Below are 17,897 nucleotides of genomic sequence, written 5' to 3'. Positions count from 1 at the left end.
GAGTTGGAGCCACTACAAAGACTTACAGTCAAAGGTACGTGGGACAGAGACCAAGAGGATGCTTTCAAGAAAGTCAAGCATCTTGTCACTCAAGCACCTGTGCTCGCATACTACGACAGTACCAAAGAACTGACTCTACAATGTGATGCAAGCAAAAATGGCCTTGGCGCAGTTCTATTACAGGAAGATCACCCACTCGCATTTGGAAGTAGAGCACAGACCAGTACGGAACAGAGATACGCGCAGATAGAGAAGGAGCTACTTGCCATCAAATTTGCCTTGCAGAAGTTTCACCAATACACATACGGAAGAACGGTAACCGTCGTCACTGATCACAAGCCCTTACAAGTGATACAGCACAAGCCTCTTGGGCAGATGCCACGTCGACTACAAGGGATGATGATGCAAGTTCAACAGTACAACATATACATCGTCTATCAGAAAGGAAAGGACATCGTCACCGCTGACATCCTTTTATGGGCATACTTCAAGCAAGGAGACGACGCCTGCGAAGCACCCATCATAAATGTAGTCACACATCTGTCAGTGCGTCCAGCAACAATAAACAAAATCCGTGAAGCCACAAAAAGTGACTCTACCTCGCAAATACTCTCCCAGATAATTGCTGCTGGATGGCCAGAAGACAAAAGTCGAGTACAACCAGAGGCAAAACCATATTTCACGATTCGTGATGAGATCAGTGTTCAAGATGGACTGATCTACCGAGGAGAACGACTAATCGTGCCAAAGGAACTGCGTACAGAAATGAAGTCCTCAAGATGGCGAGGTGGTCTCTTGGTCCTTTGGGGTCGGACTGTCTCTTCCTCTGGCTCACGTGATGCAGTGGCGTTATCCTCTGCATTTTCTTGCGGAACCCGCATCGCTACTACGAAATCCGCACCGGTGTAAGCGTTATCAGAAGGAACAGGGTACAACTACGCTTGACTCATACCAGCGATGCAGCACTACATACAGCCGTCGTCGGATCCACACCAAAGCCCTTCGCCTTGCCAACACAGCTGGAACTGCATCACGACATACAGGTTCCTAGCAGAGTTATTGTACTGTCATTCCATGCTTTCAGTGTTGTGGTTGTGGGGCTGAGTGTTTTACCTTCAGCAAGCTTCACTGGAATCACGTTTATCGACGCTCCGCTGTCAACTTGGAAGCGTGTTTCGTGTCCATTTTCTAGCTGCATATTGGCAAATATTCTCTTTTTGTTGCTGTTTGATGACACTTGAAGTATTTCTTCCTCAGTGCTCTCTTGGTTGTCTTCTTGCAAGTTGATGATTTTGCCTTGATTGCACACTTTGGCAAAATGATTGTTTTTTCCACATCGGGAGCATTTCTTCTGCCATGCTGGGCATTCACTTCTCACTTTGGCATGCTGGCCACCACAGTAACGACAGTTTTGTACATTCGTCTTGTGGTCTTTTTTCTTTGCGTGCGCCCATTATTTAGTTGATATTTTTCCGGTGTTCTTCACTGCGTTGATACCCTCGTTGCTTTGCTGGTTGTTCAAGCTGTCTGGAAACGTCTTGATCTGCCCCGTTGCAGACTCATGGGCGAGGCAGATTTTAATGACATTATCCAACGTTGGGTTGAGGTGTTTCAGAACGTCCGTGCGTATGGAGTCACTAGCCACACCGAAGATCATTTGGTCTCGATCATCTCGTCAGATTGTGACTCGAAGTTGCAGGATCTTGCGCGTAATCGGAGATCCGTGAGAAACAGGTCGAACGACTCGCTAGCACCTTGCATGTGGCGGCGGAAAGCATATCTTGCTTGAATTTCGTTTTCTTTGGCCGCGAAGTACTTGTCCAACTTGCTTATGACGGTATTCCACACCAAGTCCGGCTCGGGTACTGCTTTAGGCAATCTCGTGTATGTACCTATACGGGCAGTCAGCCTTGTCAGCCCGGTCATGTAACTTCAGCTGGAATAAATACCAGCACTTGAAACACACGACACCCTCATTCAACTAAGAGAGAGGTTCTGGGTGATCAAGCACATGATAAGAGACTGCACTGTATGCAAAAAGATCGAATGCAGGCATGTAGATCAAGTCGACGGGCAGCTACCAGCAGACCGCGTGACGATATGTCACCCCTTCCAGGTGGTGGGCATAGATTTTGCAGGGCCAATAACGCTCAAACAAACAAGGAGGATGCACGAGAAAGGATACATCTCCTTGTTTATGTGCACTGTCACCAGTGCAGTACATCTGCAGCTCTGCGAAGACATGTCCGCTGCTAAGTTTCTGCAGGCTTTCCGCAGGCTTATAGCCCGAAGAGGCATATGCCACACCGTGCACTCAGACAACGTGAAGACACTGTGTACTCAAACAACGTGGGGCGGATTCTATGAACGATTGGTAAGGTCAGTAACATCTGCCATGTGGCATACTTTTCTTAAAGGATAGATCCTATGAGACCTACCACACAGCGGTCTGTCAGCCTGGCCAGTGAAAGAGGGTACAAGTTCTCCTCTCTCACAAATGTCCGATGTGGCTCTTAGCATGGTCTGATGCGGGCACTAGAAACTGTCTTCTTCGGGTCAGCACACCGCGGCTGCCACTTCCACTATAACTGGTGCATTTGGCAGAAACTTCAACAAATGCAACTTGTAAACACCTACAGAGAAGACAGGGACTTCAGTGTTTTCATCCGCACGTGTGTCATCCTTGCCTTCCTGCCACTGGAAAATGATGGGGAGCACATCCGAGAGGCATGGCACCTGCTGAAAATCAATCTGCCACAGGTGAACTTCATTGAAAACTTTGTTGAGTACTTTGAAGCCACGTGGCTGGGTGGATTATACAGAATTTACTCATGGAACCAGCATGGGAACCATGGTCCAAGGACGAACAACTTTACAGAGTCATGGCACAGGTAAGGGTAACTATAATACAACATATGGGGCCAGTTCATAAATGTGTAAGGATAGCGACATGAAACACAAAGGAGAAACATGAGTTTCACATCACGATCGTTACACAGGTCAGAATCTACATAATCTCCTCATAGTGTACTTCATAACAGCACTTTTATACATATTCCATGTATCAAATTAATATATTGTTCTAGCTGCTTACGATATTTATACATATGTAGCATACTCTATAGAGAATTATTTACTATATTGCATTACATTATGAATCTATTATGTTGATATACCTTTACGTTAAAGGTTATTGACGGATTTCTGTATCTTTGACTTCTTTTCGGTTATTCATGGGCTAGACAGTGAATTTCTGAAGTTTCAAACCACTTTTCCTGCCTTTCTCATTTTACAATTTTTTTTGGGTAAAAAACAACAAAGAACATGATATGATCGGTGCTTGATTATTCTATTTTCACATATAATGATAACCATTGAACATATTCTGTAGTTTTGTGATCTTAATATGAAACACTAATTTAAAAAAAAAAAAATTCTCAGATCTAGAAGGAAGTTGAGCATCTCAGTTATAAACTAATACAATATATTAACGCAATAAGGTCACACAGGAACTTAATAGGCCCTGGGGAGGAATGAACATGTTTCATTGCTGCGCATTTTATGGCATGCTGGACCACTGAAGATGAACTAGCTTCGAGGAAGCATTTCTTTGGTCAGTCCTAGCTAATAGTAATCCAGTCAACCAGCAAACCAAAATGCTCGTCTTGCATGTTATGCATACCCAAATGTGCAAGATGCGAATAACTGATCTTCTGTCGATCTTGGTTTTGCACAAATGAACACATGCACGATCCTGAGCTAGGGCAATTGAGATTGGATATGAGATTTCCTCCCAAGCCCGTCATGTCTAATGTGAGCACAAAAATGTGTAGAATGATCCTGGCAAGCATGCAGAGAAAACACAAGTCGTGCATGAGCAATTTCTCTGCTACTTTTGCTTACGTAAGCAAGTGATTAAGGCTGACGTTTTCACAATAGGTATCATAGTGTCAAATAGTGTTGTTGCTTTTAATCTAGTACAGTAAGATATATAGTATTAATGGGAGGCCCGTCCTAATACATACTATAGGGTCTCACTTTTGTCAGATCAAATCAGGTGCAAACTTCTAATTTTCTCGATGTTCTTGATCTGATGGTTTTTGTTTGTAGCTCAAAACAAGGTTTGACAGTTTCCAGTTTTATCGGGCGACCTTGCAACTACCGATGCACCTGTTTTCTGGGAGGTATCGGGTCAAACATGGGTATTGCAAATGTATGCAAAGTAAATATTGGGCATAATCGCGGGTGGGGCCGTAAAATGTTAAACATCTATATTTGCCTTCTGGCTCGAGGGGTGAAGAGTACATTCAGGGATTATCCATGTGACAGGCGTTGGCCGGTGCCCACAGGAAGGGAAGCAGAGACTGCGAAAATGGAAAATAAAAGACAAGGCAGCCTTGTCTTTGATTTCCCATTTTCGCAGCCTCGGACTGATCTGGATAGGCATTACACAGACAACACAATGCCACTGATGGGCTTCCTCACCCAGACACAAATTATGTGTATTTAAAGGAGGTCTCTTCACAATGAAAGAATTGTTTAACAGTAGGTTACAAGCAGAGTTAGCAGTAATATTACTTAGTAGAGGGGCAGAGTAGCAGCAGGGTTGCTGCGAAACAAGCAACAGAGGCAACAAGCAACACAATGATAACATTTTTTAGTGTTTACTCAAAATGGATAATAAAAAAAAGTTGTGTTATGAAAAAGTAATCGCCTTAAGTTCAACCCAATGAATATTAATTCAATGGCTTCAATGCAATGGAAATGTCAAGTAAGACTGAACCAATTTGCCAAAAAAAAATAAAAAGGGAACAAAAACTAGAATACTACTCCCAACCTCAACCTCATTGGCAACCTCAATTCTAGCACGTGTTGTGCATGCACAGTACCAAGGCTATTGAGGTTGACGATGAGAGTCGATCATACTCAACATTTATGCAAATTGGCACCGTGTCGCGCATCTTTACGTTCAAATTGGCACATCTTTCATCACAACAAATGTTGAGCACGCCAGGCATTTCATGAAAAATGAAGTGACCAACATGCATACAAACTGCGACTAGTGGACGACCTACACTCTGTCCAGATAAGGCAACATAGATTCGGTCCATGCCTCTCGGAATTATAGCTGTCAGGGCACCCAATGCGGATGTAGTTGCGGTAGTCACTGCACCGAAATTCTCGTTTTGTCTTCAGCGACGCAAATAAATTAACTGATAAACTTCTGTAGAGGTAGAATTTGAATGACGGATGGCGATTGCTGAAAAGACAGTGGCTTTGGTACACCTGCTTTGGTGGCTTCAGTTCGCTTCACCCAGCCACGGAATTTCATTTTTGGGAACGGTGGTAGCTTGTGCTGTAACAGAACACGGACTCAAAGCAAACGGAGGAGCAGACAGGCCGACCGTTTCGAGACGATCCCCCACGCTCGCTCCTCACTGTAACGCCGTGTATTGTATATACGTGTATCCAGTTTGAGTTCTCTCCCTCTTTGTACAGTCTTTTCTCTTTGTAAATAAAGACAGTTCTAACCCGGACCCCAACTGGTAAGGACACTTCTTGCTTCTGTGCTTTGCACCAATTAACGAGGCTGCGAGTTTTTGCAACACATTTCTGGCGCCGAAACCCGGGATATATTTCTCCGGACCCCAACTGTTACGGAACGAGCAAAGCAGAAGCGTGCATCCAGAAGACGTCAGGTGACGAAACTCATCGGCGAAGCATCTACGGCTATCGCTAACGAATCGACGGACCGGATGTTACTTGAGAGTCTTCTGGAACGGTTGTGGGTAAATAACGAAGAACTCACGCATCTTAATAACGAGTTGGAACAGTACCTGAAGGATGACGAGATGGAATCCGAGCTGAACATCGCATTGCAGTATGAGGACAACGCAGTAAGCACCATGGCAAATTTGCGAACGAAGATCTCCGGCCTTGGTGCTACTCCACTAGCAACAACGACAGCTCAAGTGACTGCATCGTCGCCTCAATCCAACAACACAACGAAATCCAACGGTATCCGACTTCCCAAGTTGCAACTGGCGAGGTTCCGCGGCGAGCTGTCAATGTGGGGAAGCTTCTGGGAACAGTTCAAAGGTGCCGTTCATGAAAATGACTCCCTCACCAAGGCGGAGAAATTCTACTATCTACGCTTTTTGCTGGATGGGCCTGCAGCTACCGCAATTTCTGGTCACCAAGCAACGGAGGAGTGTTATTCAGATGCCATCGAGGTGCTGACAGAACGTTTTGGTGACAAAAAACGCATCGAAAGGGAACATTTGTCAAGACTTTGGACACTTCCGCACATCAAATCATCACGTGATGTGTACAGGTTTCGCAAGCTGTACGACCATATTCAAACGCATGTCCGAGGATTGAAGGCGCTGGGTGTAATAAGCGAAACCTATGCATCGATGATGTGCGAGATTCTTCTCTCGAGCTTGCCTACAGACCTGGCACTGGATTACCAACGCCAAAAGAAGAGATTTCTTTTGTACGACGCAAGGGGTAATCCAGGCAGCACGGAAACATCGTCAGAAGCTGAAGGAGACGCCTCTGGTGAGCTCAAAAGTATCCTTAACTTTGTCAGGATAGAAATCGAGAGCATGGAAGGTGTCAACATGGCCGATAAAAGGCAGGACGTTAATGACGGACACAGCAAGGACGCATACAAAGCAGATCCACCATCATCGCATGTACTCTACAATGACACTAGGAAAAGGACTGAACCATGTGTCTTCTCCAGATCAGGAGCTCACACCACAGTGAAGTGCAACAGTTCAATACCGCTAGACGGATGCAAAAGGAAACTAGCAAAGGAACAGCGCTGCTTCAGATGCACTAAAATCGGACACCGATCACGCGAATGTCGTTCCGGAATTGTTTGTGCTACCTGCCACGGGAGACACGCGACTTCCCTATGTGACCCAACTTGGACAAAATCAACTGACAATAACGAAGATTCTGCAAGTGACACAAAGAGTACCGCGGAAGCTAACGTGCTATCAGCAAACATGGCTACACCGACAAACGGAAACGAAGTCATGCTCCAAACATTTAGGGCATTTGGAGTCCACGAAGACAGGAGTGTCTACTTCCGCGGAGTTATCGATGGTGGCAGCCAGAGAACCTTCATTCGTGAAGATCTCGCTAAACTACTCAAGCTGGACGTAATTGGTACGATAACGCTACGTCTGAACATGTTTGCCAACTCCAAAACTGCAAACAGCAAAAAAATACAACGTTGTCAAAGTGCGCATGAAAAGCCAACACACACTGGCCGAAGTAACACTTGAAGCCATAGCCATACCGTTCATATGCAATGATCTGATTCAAACAGCTATGGAGAACAAACTTGTGAAAGAAGTTCACGGCGACGGAGGTCTCCTGGCCGATCAGATTTTACCATCAGCTTGTCCAACGATCCACGGCATTAGTTTTCTCCTCGGCTCAGATCAAATGTGGAAACTACTTACCGGCCATGTGCGAAAATCTCAAATGAACGACAGCCTAGCAGCCATCGAAACTACATTTGGATGGACATTCCAGGGCCCATTATCCACAGGAGCTGCCGTGCGGCAAAACGCCAACCTTGTCGTTTGTGTGCTTAGGGTGGACACAGCTGAAACGTGCCTAACAAGGTTTGAGTATCTAGAAGCTATCGCTATCACAGACGACCCTAAATCTCCAACTGAAATTGGCACTGAAGTAATGAGGCATTTCACAGATCGCCTCAAACGCAACGAAGACCGTTACATTGTGTCCCTGCCATGTAATGAACAACATGAGAAACTTCATGACAGCCAGAGCTGGTCATATTGCTCGGATCCACAAACCCCAGCTGACGTGCTAACGGGCTTTACAACAATCGAAAACATATCTCACAGTAATCTGTGGCTCAGGGGACCGGAACGGCTTGCGTCAACGCAGATCAAATTTTCACCTGAGACTTCGCAAACGGACGACGCAACATCCGAGGCGATTTACAAAGCAGTCCAAGAGGAACGACAGATCGCGAAGTCAGTGGCTGTCCGCTTCGTCCCTTGGAAAACATCTCTTCTAGGAAACGAACGATCCAGCAAGCCACAAAGGCTCATCCGTGTCACCGCATGGGTTCGAAGATTCACGTCGAACTGCCGCAACACAACCGGCTACAGGAGACGAGGCCCTTTGGACACGTCTGAGTATTGGAAAGAACGGGCTCAACATGAGGCATATCTTAAGGTCATTATGGTGGTTCGTGAAAATTCTATAAACAAGTACAAGACATCGTCACTTGGTCGGCAACTCGAGGGAAGACGGCACTTTTCATCACGCTGGAAAAACAAGCCATATATGTTCGTGTACCCTGCGTTTGCCAAGTGGCGCCCTATTGCGCAGTGCAGTACAACATATGTATCTATTGGAATGCAGGGATTCTTAACTCCCACACTACATTTTGTCGGCCGGGAGGATGTAACAGAACACGGACTCAACGCAAACGGAGGAGCGGACAGTGAGAGCTGTGGACAATTTATGGCCGACCGTTTCGGGACGATCCCCCACGCTCGCTCCTCACTGTAACGCCGTGTATTGTATATACGTGTATCCAGTTTGAGTTCTCTCCCTCTTTGTACAGTCTTTTCTCTTGTCTCTTTGTAAATAAAGACAGTTCTAACCAGGACCCCAAATGGTAAGGACGCTTCTTGCTTCTGTGCTTCACGCCAATTAACGAGGCTGCGAGTTTTTGCAACATGTGCCACCTAGAGTAGCCTGTTTTAAACTGGATTAGGTGAAGCTGAACCTGGAACCTAAAACCTATTAGAGCTTGCAACACCTGCAGCTACGTAGTCCACCGTTCCGCATTAATATTTAATATTCTACAAAAAGACAAATTATATATACTAATATATAATGTATATAAACAAAGATAATAATATTATATGTATAAATATAGTAAATACATATATCAATGAACTACTTGAGGAACTTTGTGCAACAAAGACAGGAGTGCCCAACATGCACCTAAATAATTATACAGAGGAGACAACAGAAGTTGCCTCGTAGTCCATGCCTGGAGAGGCAATTAACACAGGCTTGAAACTGCAGCAGAACTGTACCTGTGTTGATATTAGAATTTATTAAATTATTGCTATGCCACATGTAGCCAGTTTTTTTGTACTCTTACTTCTTTGTACAGCTTGCTTACTTGTTCGCAAAACAACTTTTCAAGACCACATTTGGACCTGTTATAATGCATTGGTGACAATGCTGTTGTAACGACAACAGAGCCAAGCTGTATATTTTAAAAGAATAAAAATGAGTAAGTTAGTGGACAGGTCATTTAAGCTAGAATACAATATACTGATGTGAAACTATTTGTAAGTTATCAAATTAGTGAAAACGGTATGTAAGATACAGTAGCCTATTGAGTAGTATTTCATAGTGCAGGTCTGCTGGTATTGTGGTACCACAGAAAGGCAGTATGGGCCTCACAGTTTTACTCAAATTTACTACGATGATTATATGGCATCCTCACACGTTCCATTAAAGTATAAGTCACTGCTATAATCCAACTGAAAATTTTTAAAATGCTCCAAAATATTAACAATAAAATACTTTTCCTTGCAACCATAACTTTTTGTTTCACTTCTGAGCAAAATTCATTTATTTATTTCAGAAAAATTGTCTTGGGAGGCATTGCTAAAGGCACAGTGTGCCTGAAAAGGCCGTGATACCTGTGGCAATGCACATCAACACAGCAATGTCCTATAACTAACCCGCACGCGCATCACATCTAACTGGAGATTGCGCTGCACCATAATCCAGGACAAGCGCGATGCCTCTCTGAAATTTCTCAGACTGCCCAATAGAGCTGGACCAATCCAGCACCCCCACATGTGGAAAAAATAAATAAGTTGCGAGAAAAGTTTCTTCAGTTGTAATTGTGTTTTAGGCATGTGTTTAATCGTGACGTTTTTATAATGAAGAGCGTTATGTACATAATGCTGTTGCTTTTAATTCAATACAGGAAGATCAAAGAACATTATTGGAAATGCCGACCCCAAGATTTACAGCTGCTTGGACACCATAAGGAGGGAAGTAATCGATGCAGAGGACGACAATGCAGCAAGCGTTGAGTGGTGGACAGGTGAGGCAAAGGCTCCAAAAGTGAGAGGTCAAAGACAGGGGCATTGCCAATCTGGAAAGGCAGTACACAGATGGCAATATACCGCTGATGAACTTCCTGAAACGTGCCCAGACGGGTCGACATGGGACTTGTGGTCATGGGCCATATTCGCCATTTTTTCTTTTAGGTTTTAGTTCATTAAACCTTTTACTTCCTGGAAGCACACCGGGCCCCTCGTTCTTCCTTCACACAATTCTGGTGCTGAAACCCGGGAGCCTAGGCCGCCTGTTTCTCCGCCTTCCCTTTGAAAGCCATCTCATCGTGACTTGCCATGGAACGCTTGAAGCGTACAAGAGGTAGACTACGTGCACACTTGACTCGCACCGTCACACGGCCCTCCGACCTGCTGGGGCAGTAGGACTCGTCCGTTGAAGAGACTGAAGCTGCTTTGGAGTATTTGGTGACAAAACTCTTTGGTGAATAACTTTTCCTCTACAGTTCGACTTTTCGCGGATGATTGTGTAATTTACCGTAGGATATTCTCTGCCTCCGATCAACTTGCCCTGCATTCAATCAATTTTCAGTCGTTCAATCCTGGTGCCTAACATGGAGAATGCCCCTTATCCTTCAGAAGTGTAGCTGTATGTCCTTTATCCATCGTAACACAATGAGATTCCCTCTTTTCTCTTACTCTCTGGACAACAACGCTGTCTCCTACGCTGACACATATAAATACCTTGGCGTCATTATCTCTGGTGACCTGTCGTGGAGCAAACACGTGGAATTCATTACAGACAATGCTAACAGCTCTCTTGGTTACATCAGACGGAACCTCAAGTTAGCACCCCGACATCTTAAAAACCTTGCTTACACCTCTCTGGTATGACACAAACTGGAGTACACCTCCGCAGTGTGGGTTCCCTATCAACATTATTTCTCTCGGGCAATTGGATCCATCCAGAACCGAGCAGCAAGGTTCATTGTGAGTGGCTACTCTCGTTTCTCCTCCATAACATCCATCAAAGAGGAGTTTTGCCTTGCCTCACTCGCAAACCGTCACCTCATTTCAAGGTTATCCCTCTTTCATAGATTTTTTCACGTTATCCCTCTGCACATATCCCCAATCTCTCGCTCTCCGCTAATCTTTCCCCATCGTGATCATCAGTACAAAGTCAACTGCTACGATTGCAACACAGACGCTTTTTCTAAATCATTCTTCTGCACAACTGCCATTGATTGGGAAGGCCTCCCCTCACAAGTAGCCTATATCACGGACCATCACTCATTCCTTAGGCACATAATTCAGCATTCACCAAATTTATAACTAGCATACCGGATTATGCTTTCCTGTACACTGTTGTTCTTATATTTTTTTATGTTCTGTTTTGGACGGCATTTTGACGGCAGTGTTGGGCAGTCCAGGCACGTGGTCACTGGTTGAAGCAGGAGGACGACACGACGCTGGCTTGAAGTACCGGAGCAAATACATGGCGGTAATGAGCTGAAAAGTATGGAGCTATCACAACGTTCATTGTGTCGACGCGGACACAAGAATGACTGGAGACACGGCAATTCGGCGATGACCCAGATACCACCTGAGTGATGACCCCTCATTGTAGCACTCAGAGTCAGAGGGGCTTAAAAGGGATAATATGGGTTATTGTCCAGTGTTGTTGTCCTTTTGTTAGTTCAAGGTGGAAAGCCCCAAAGACACCTCATGCGGGATAGACGCACTGTGGTACCACGAATTTAAGACTCCGCGAATAATTGCCTCATTCTGGTTCCTCGCAAATTATTGAGCCTGCGAATTTAGCCACTTATACAGTACGCGCGCTATTACAAAAAAATGCTTTACATGAAGTAGCCAACTTGCCTGACAGGTCAGACATCTACCATCTCTTCGAAAAACTCCCCATTATTAAACTTTCCTCACTGCATGAATCTGGATCTATCTATCGGCTGGAAAGATCTGGAATACTACATAATAATACGTATAACAGAAATATGCAGCATTGCAAGGCTGTGAACAAATTACAGTTTCCAAATGCTACAATACATTTTCCAACACACACTAAACAAACTAAAGCTATCTGAGGAGCAACTATGTATTAGCTTTGGCATGTTAACAAACAAAAAGTAACTATTTGCATTGCATCGCCTTCACGCACTCCAGTACAGCACATATTACAATAATAGTAGTAGTGATTTTGAAAAGCCGTCATCTACAGTGTTTGCTGTCAAGCACTATGGAAGGTCAGAAGGGCGGGACTAGTCAAGCTGTTCTTGTTCTCTCAGCTTTTTCCCCCCTCTCAATCCCCTCTCTTTCGTTATTTGTAACGTTTGCATCTATGTGCACATGCGCATGAGTACACATAGTGCCATTCAGATAAGTATCAATAAGCTCACCCCTCCCACCCCCTCATAAGTACACCCTCATCAAATAGTCATGCAGAGTACTTCATAAAGCAAAGTCATTAAACTTATCAAAAAGAAATTTTGCAGGCATTCCTACCAACATAAACGAAATACCCTACTTTGCGAGTGTCAGACCAATTCTAGGGTATGCAAGTGTTGCATGGGATTCTTACGTGCAGTATTTGCTAGAGAAACTAGAGCACGTTATTTGTGTCAGGTATTTTCAATTATAGACAGAGTACTACACTCGTGAAATAGCAGCAGAATTTGTCGACATTGGCTGCACAGCAAAAAGTCCAAAGGCTTAAACTCTTTTCATAAAAGTGGTATTGATTTTTTAGTGGTATGGCAATGTTTACCTGAAAGCACCACATTTCTTCACCACAAGCATCACAAAGGTAGGATCACAGCAGAAAAATAAATCAGATGTGTTGACTGTTGTTGTGATGTGTATCATTTTTTATTTTTTTATACAATCAATTGTTGAGTGGAATGCATTACTTGATTGTGTTGTTTCAGCGACACACACAGAGAGGTTTTCCATGTAGTATCTTTTTTTAGTTAGTTTTTTTGGAATGAAAAATATGTGTTGTAATCACTGAGTGTATTGCCCCACTACTAAAATTGTCCCTCTGAGTAGATAAATAAATATAATAAGTTCACTCCGAATGTAAATGCAAATCCACTACTCTGAATCCATTCGCTGTGTTGCTCTTTCACGTGTGTTAAGGCCAGTTCCCACATATAGCGCTTTGCTACATAGCGCTAGAAAATTGGGTTATATTTCCAGCTCTTTGGCGACCGTGTGCTGCGTGGCTTGAACCACTACAAGGACATCATTGAGTCGAGATACAAAGTGGGAGCAATCGATGGCACGGAGTCATTTTTCAGGTAGCTTTCATGATTTTGATTGAGGAGCGACAGTGCTCTGGGACTGCCACTGATTGCGCCATCTTTTTTTGTTATTGCAGAATGATCAATCAGCTCATCAAAGTAATGACATCCCGCTACAAGTCTGAAGCATTGCGTCCCAACTCGAGTGGCACTGCTGCACTTACAGGGTTTCTTGACTATCTCACGAAATGGGAACATCATGCAAAGAATGGTATGGGCTTCCTAAGCAAGTCAACTGCAACTGGATTCAGAGTCACGATTAGCAGCGTGCTTTCCTTGCTTAGCTACATCACCAAAGAGCTTGGCTACCAGTACCTCATGACGTCTCGGCTAAGTCAAGACCCTATTGAAAACCTGTTTGGAATTGTACGCCAGTCACCAGGTTGTAATGATCACCCGACCCGACTCCAGAACAGTTCTCAATAACTGTCAACTGTTTGAGTTATTATAGCCTTGCAAAACCAGTCCGTGGTAGCAGTGTTGAACCGCTAGTGCTTACTGCACTACTTGACACAGGAGATGCAAACTTAACTCAGTCTGCAAAATTACAGCTCAGCATTGATAAGCGTATTTCGAAAGGGAATCTTGATGCTTTGGAGGATGCTGTCAGCACTGAAACCGCGTGCTGCACTGAAGAGCATTCTAGCCTTGTCAAGAGAAACAGTGATGCTCGTCTAGTTTACTACATGGCTGGGTATGTTGCTAGAAAATGCCTGAAAAAGTCTGCATGCCACACATGTCGTGCCCTACTGCTTGTTCCTGCCACTCAAGGGAAGACTGATGCGTGCTCTGATTTTACGGTTTTCTCTGACAGAGGTGGTCTCATGTACCCTTCGAAAGAACTGTTTGACTTTGTGAACTACTTAGAGGGTGTGTTTAGAGGGTGTTTCAGCACAAATCAGTTGCATGTGAACAGTATCCCGGATGTTTTGGAGCAATGGTTGAGGTGAGGTGAGGGAAAATCTTCCTAGAAGGTGGTGAGGTGAGGGAACTTTTCCTTGGGAAAGACTGAGGTGAGGTGAGGTGAGGAAAATTTTCTGAAAACTTTTTGAGGTGAGGTGAGGAAATTTTTTCTCCAGAAAGGCTGAGGTGAGGTGGGATGAGATACATTTTCTGAAAAATTTTTGAGGTGAGGTGAGAGAAATTTTGTTAAAATTTTTTGAGGTGAGGATTCCTTTTTCATGTGAGGTGAGGACTTTTTTTTGTGTGTGTCGAGAGAAGAAAAGGGAAAATTTGTTGGAAAATTTTTAGGTGATATGAGGCAAGTTGGCAAAAGGTAGTTGTTAGGGCGGTCTTCTTTACTTTATTTGTTTTTTCAGTGCCTGTTGTAAACCGAACGACGCGAGTCGTTGCACTTCACTATCAATAATCGCTGCTTATTGGCTGGTCCTGAGTCCTGACGATGGGTCTAGACTCTGGCTGCACATCCCACAAAAACTAGGGGGCAATATGGGCACGACATTGGGTGCACTGATGACGTGACACTCATACGATTATGATTCACAAAGCTGTGCTTCGATTCGACCACCACTGTAGCGCTCAACATATCGGATGCCCTGCGAAGGCGGTGAACGAGACAATTAGCAATGCACCTGCCATCCCACTAGCTGATGGTGAGCGGCCATGATATAATGCGTAGGACATGATCCGTAAATAATTTCAGCTATCATCGCCATTCATCAGGTACTCACCGCAGTCGTGGCACTTTCTGTCCTCTGTTGCGCTTGCGCCACAAACACCTACAGTCACAATCTACCGCTGAAGCAGAGAGTCGGGACCTGATACTTTAGTCTCGATACTTGCTTTACGCTGCGTACTTTCGTCATTTAAAAAAGTGAGAAGCGCCGACCTTGAGCAGGGAGGGGCACCCTCCTAACTGCAAGTGAGGTGAGGGCGCCTTGAACCCCCTCACCTCACGGGATTTGAGGTGAGGTGAGGAAAAAAATTTTTATGCAAGGCCGAGGTGAGGTGAGGAAAATTCTCTGAAAAGGTTTTGAGGTGAGGTGAGGAAAGATTTTTTCAGGAAAGGCTGAGGTGAGGTGAGGAAATTTTTCTGATAATGTTTTGAGGTGAGGTGAGGCAAGGAAAATTTTCTGAAAAATTATTTGAGGTGAGGGCAGGCGAGGAAAATTCTCTGAATTTTTTTTAGGTGAGGTGAGGTGAGGGAACTTCTCCGAAAAGTAGTTGAGGTGAGGTGAGGTGAGGACAAAGCTCCGTCCACGAAAATCGAGGTGAGGGCAAAGACCATGAGGAGTGTTGCCCACCTCTGGTCGTAATCATACAAAGAAGAAGTACTGAACTGTGTTATCACGACGGTATCGTGAGGAGGGGGTCCCGGGCATGACCCATCCCCAGGGCCTGTAATTTCGCTCCCCGTCCCTGGTTGCAGGTAGTGCACACTGAAATACGTGGTCACTGGGACACTAGAGTAGTCAGAGTCAAGGAGTGTCAGTCAACGTCGAGCCCAGCCTGTGTCTGTCAGAAATCGTTGCAGGGCGTTAGGATGGTGGATTGTTCCATAGCCCTAGAAGAACTTTCAGATACTTTCGTATGCGGGTACTATTTCGTATTTGGAATTAACGTTGAAATTGTTCTACTCTGTTTGGCTACTTCTGTCTCCTAGCTACTGCACTGATCACACGGGTGATTCCCTTTCTGTTTCTCTTTTTTTTATGTCAATAAATTACCCCTCCCCCCCTCCACAGGTGATGGAGTTAGCAGACAAGCTCAACCAGAGCCGTGTATGAGCTCGATTTTTTGCAGCCCTCTCTCCTCCTATTCGCGGGCTCTAGCACCTCCTGTTCGCGGGCTCTCCAATCATCGATGTCACATGACAGTGAAAAGCTTCACCATTGGAGAATACACTTTGTACATCCGGACACGTAAACCAATCACCGCTCAGCATCCGGAACTGTTTCCACATCCATGTGAGGCCATTAATCAGATATCAGCTGTCGCCAGTTTCAACACGCTCCAACGCGATGTCGAAGCAGCCCTGCCAATCCCTTCACCTTGAAACAAAGGTGAAGATACTGACTGACGTGGAGAGTGGCAAGTTTTCGAAGACTGAAATCGCCAAGAAGTACGGCATTGCGAAGAGCACCGTCACGGGTATCGTCAAGCGCAGCGCATAGATTCTAGAATCTTACAACAGCGGTGGGTCTAGACTCTGGCTGCACATCCCACAAAAACTAGCGGTGGGTCTTCCTGTGAATGGTGTTGTGCTTCGTGCGAAAGCCCAGGAGATAGCCTTACGGCTCAATGTCCAGTTCACGTGCAGTGATGGCTGGTTAGACCATTTCCAGACACAGCATGGCCTGGTGTTTCGGTCGGTTGTCGGGGAAGCTGCAGACGTCGACGAAGCCATTAGTGATGACTGGTGCTTGACAAAAATGAGATTATTATTACGAGAGTACAACCCGGAGGACGTCTATAACGTTGACGAGACTGCCCTGTATTACCAACTTCTTCCAAATCGGACACTCGCGTTTGCGGGAGACCCGTGCACTGGCGGGACGCACAGCAAACTCAGGGCTACTATGCTAGTCGGCGCGAACATGAGTGGGACGTAAAAACTCAAACTTCTCGTCATTGGCAAGGCCAAGTCACCAAGGTGCTTCCAAAGTGTGAGGACATTCCCTGTTGACTACGAAGCAAACACGAAGTCTTGGATGACGCAGGTGCTATTTGAGAAATGGCTGCGCAGAATGGACCGTCGTTTCGTTAGAGAGGGTCGGAAAGTTCTGTTTTTGGTCGACAACTGCCCGGGACATGGCATCGTTAGTGGACTTACGGCCATTCGAGTGGAGTTTCTCCCGCCAAACACCACGGCCAGGCTGCAGCCAATGAATCAGGGAGTGATCAGCAGTCTCAAAAGGCATTACAGGCAGTCCCTTCTCCAAAGAATGCTTCTGTGCATGGAGAATGGTAAAGAATACCAAGTGACCCTCCTAAGTGCAATCCACCTTCTGTCCAATGCCTGGGAACAAGTTAGTAAAGCAACCATAGCCAACTCGTTCAGGCATGCAGGATTCATCCAGGACGGCTGCTCAGCTGCAGAGGAAGGCAGTGAAGAGTTGCAGGAGGACACAGACTTGATGTCTACACTGAGCAGTATTGGTGTGCCGGTGGACATTGCTGTATACTCCAGTGTTGATGATGATGTCGCCACATGTAGGGAGGACACCATGGATGCGCTGATTGAAGAGGTGCTCTGTACTGGAGCACAGACGTGTGATGACGAAGTGGAAAATGGGTGTGAAGACGACGAACTTCCACCAGTCACCTCTAATACTGCAGATGATGCTTTCAGCATATTGGTGCAATATTTCCAGCAACACAATGACACTGAACAATTTCTCGCAAACATTGGATAGATGAGTTCATTTGTGGCGAAGCAACGCTTGTCCCAGCAGCGTCAGTCTAAGGTGACAGAATGGTTCAGCTGCCCCTCAAGTGCAAACCCATAAACATAATA

At 45.1% G+C, this 17,897-nt stretch overlaps 1 protein-coding gene across 1 annotated transcript; it reads left to right on the top strand.

Moving 5' to 3' along the window:
* The first annotated feature begins 17,091 nt into the window (after nt 1–17,091).
* Nucleotides 17,092–17,796, top strand: LOC135389639 (tigger transposable element-derived protein 4-like). The gene has a single exon (XM_064619673.1). The coding sequence runs from the start codon at nt 17,092–17,094 to the stop codon at nt 17,794–17,796; it is 705 nt and encodes a 234-aa protein (XP_064475743.1).
* The last annotated feature ends 101 nt before the right edge of the window (nt 17,797–17,897 follow it).

This window comes from Ornithodoros turicata, chromosome 3 (assembly GCF_037126465.1).
Source record: "Ornithodoros turicata isolate Travis chromosome 3, ASM3712646v1, whole genome shotgun sequence".
Classification (NCBI taxonomy): Eukaryota; Metazoa; Arthropoda; class Arachnida; order Ixodida; family Argasidae; genus Ornithodoros; species Ornithodoros turicata.
Note: the sequence above shows the minus strand (reverse complement) of the source record. Positions and strands in the feature narration are given on the sequence as shown.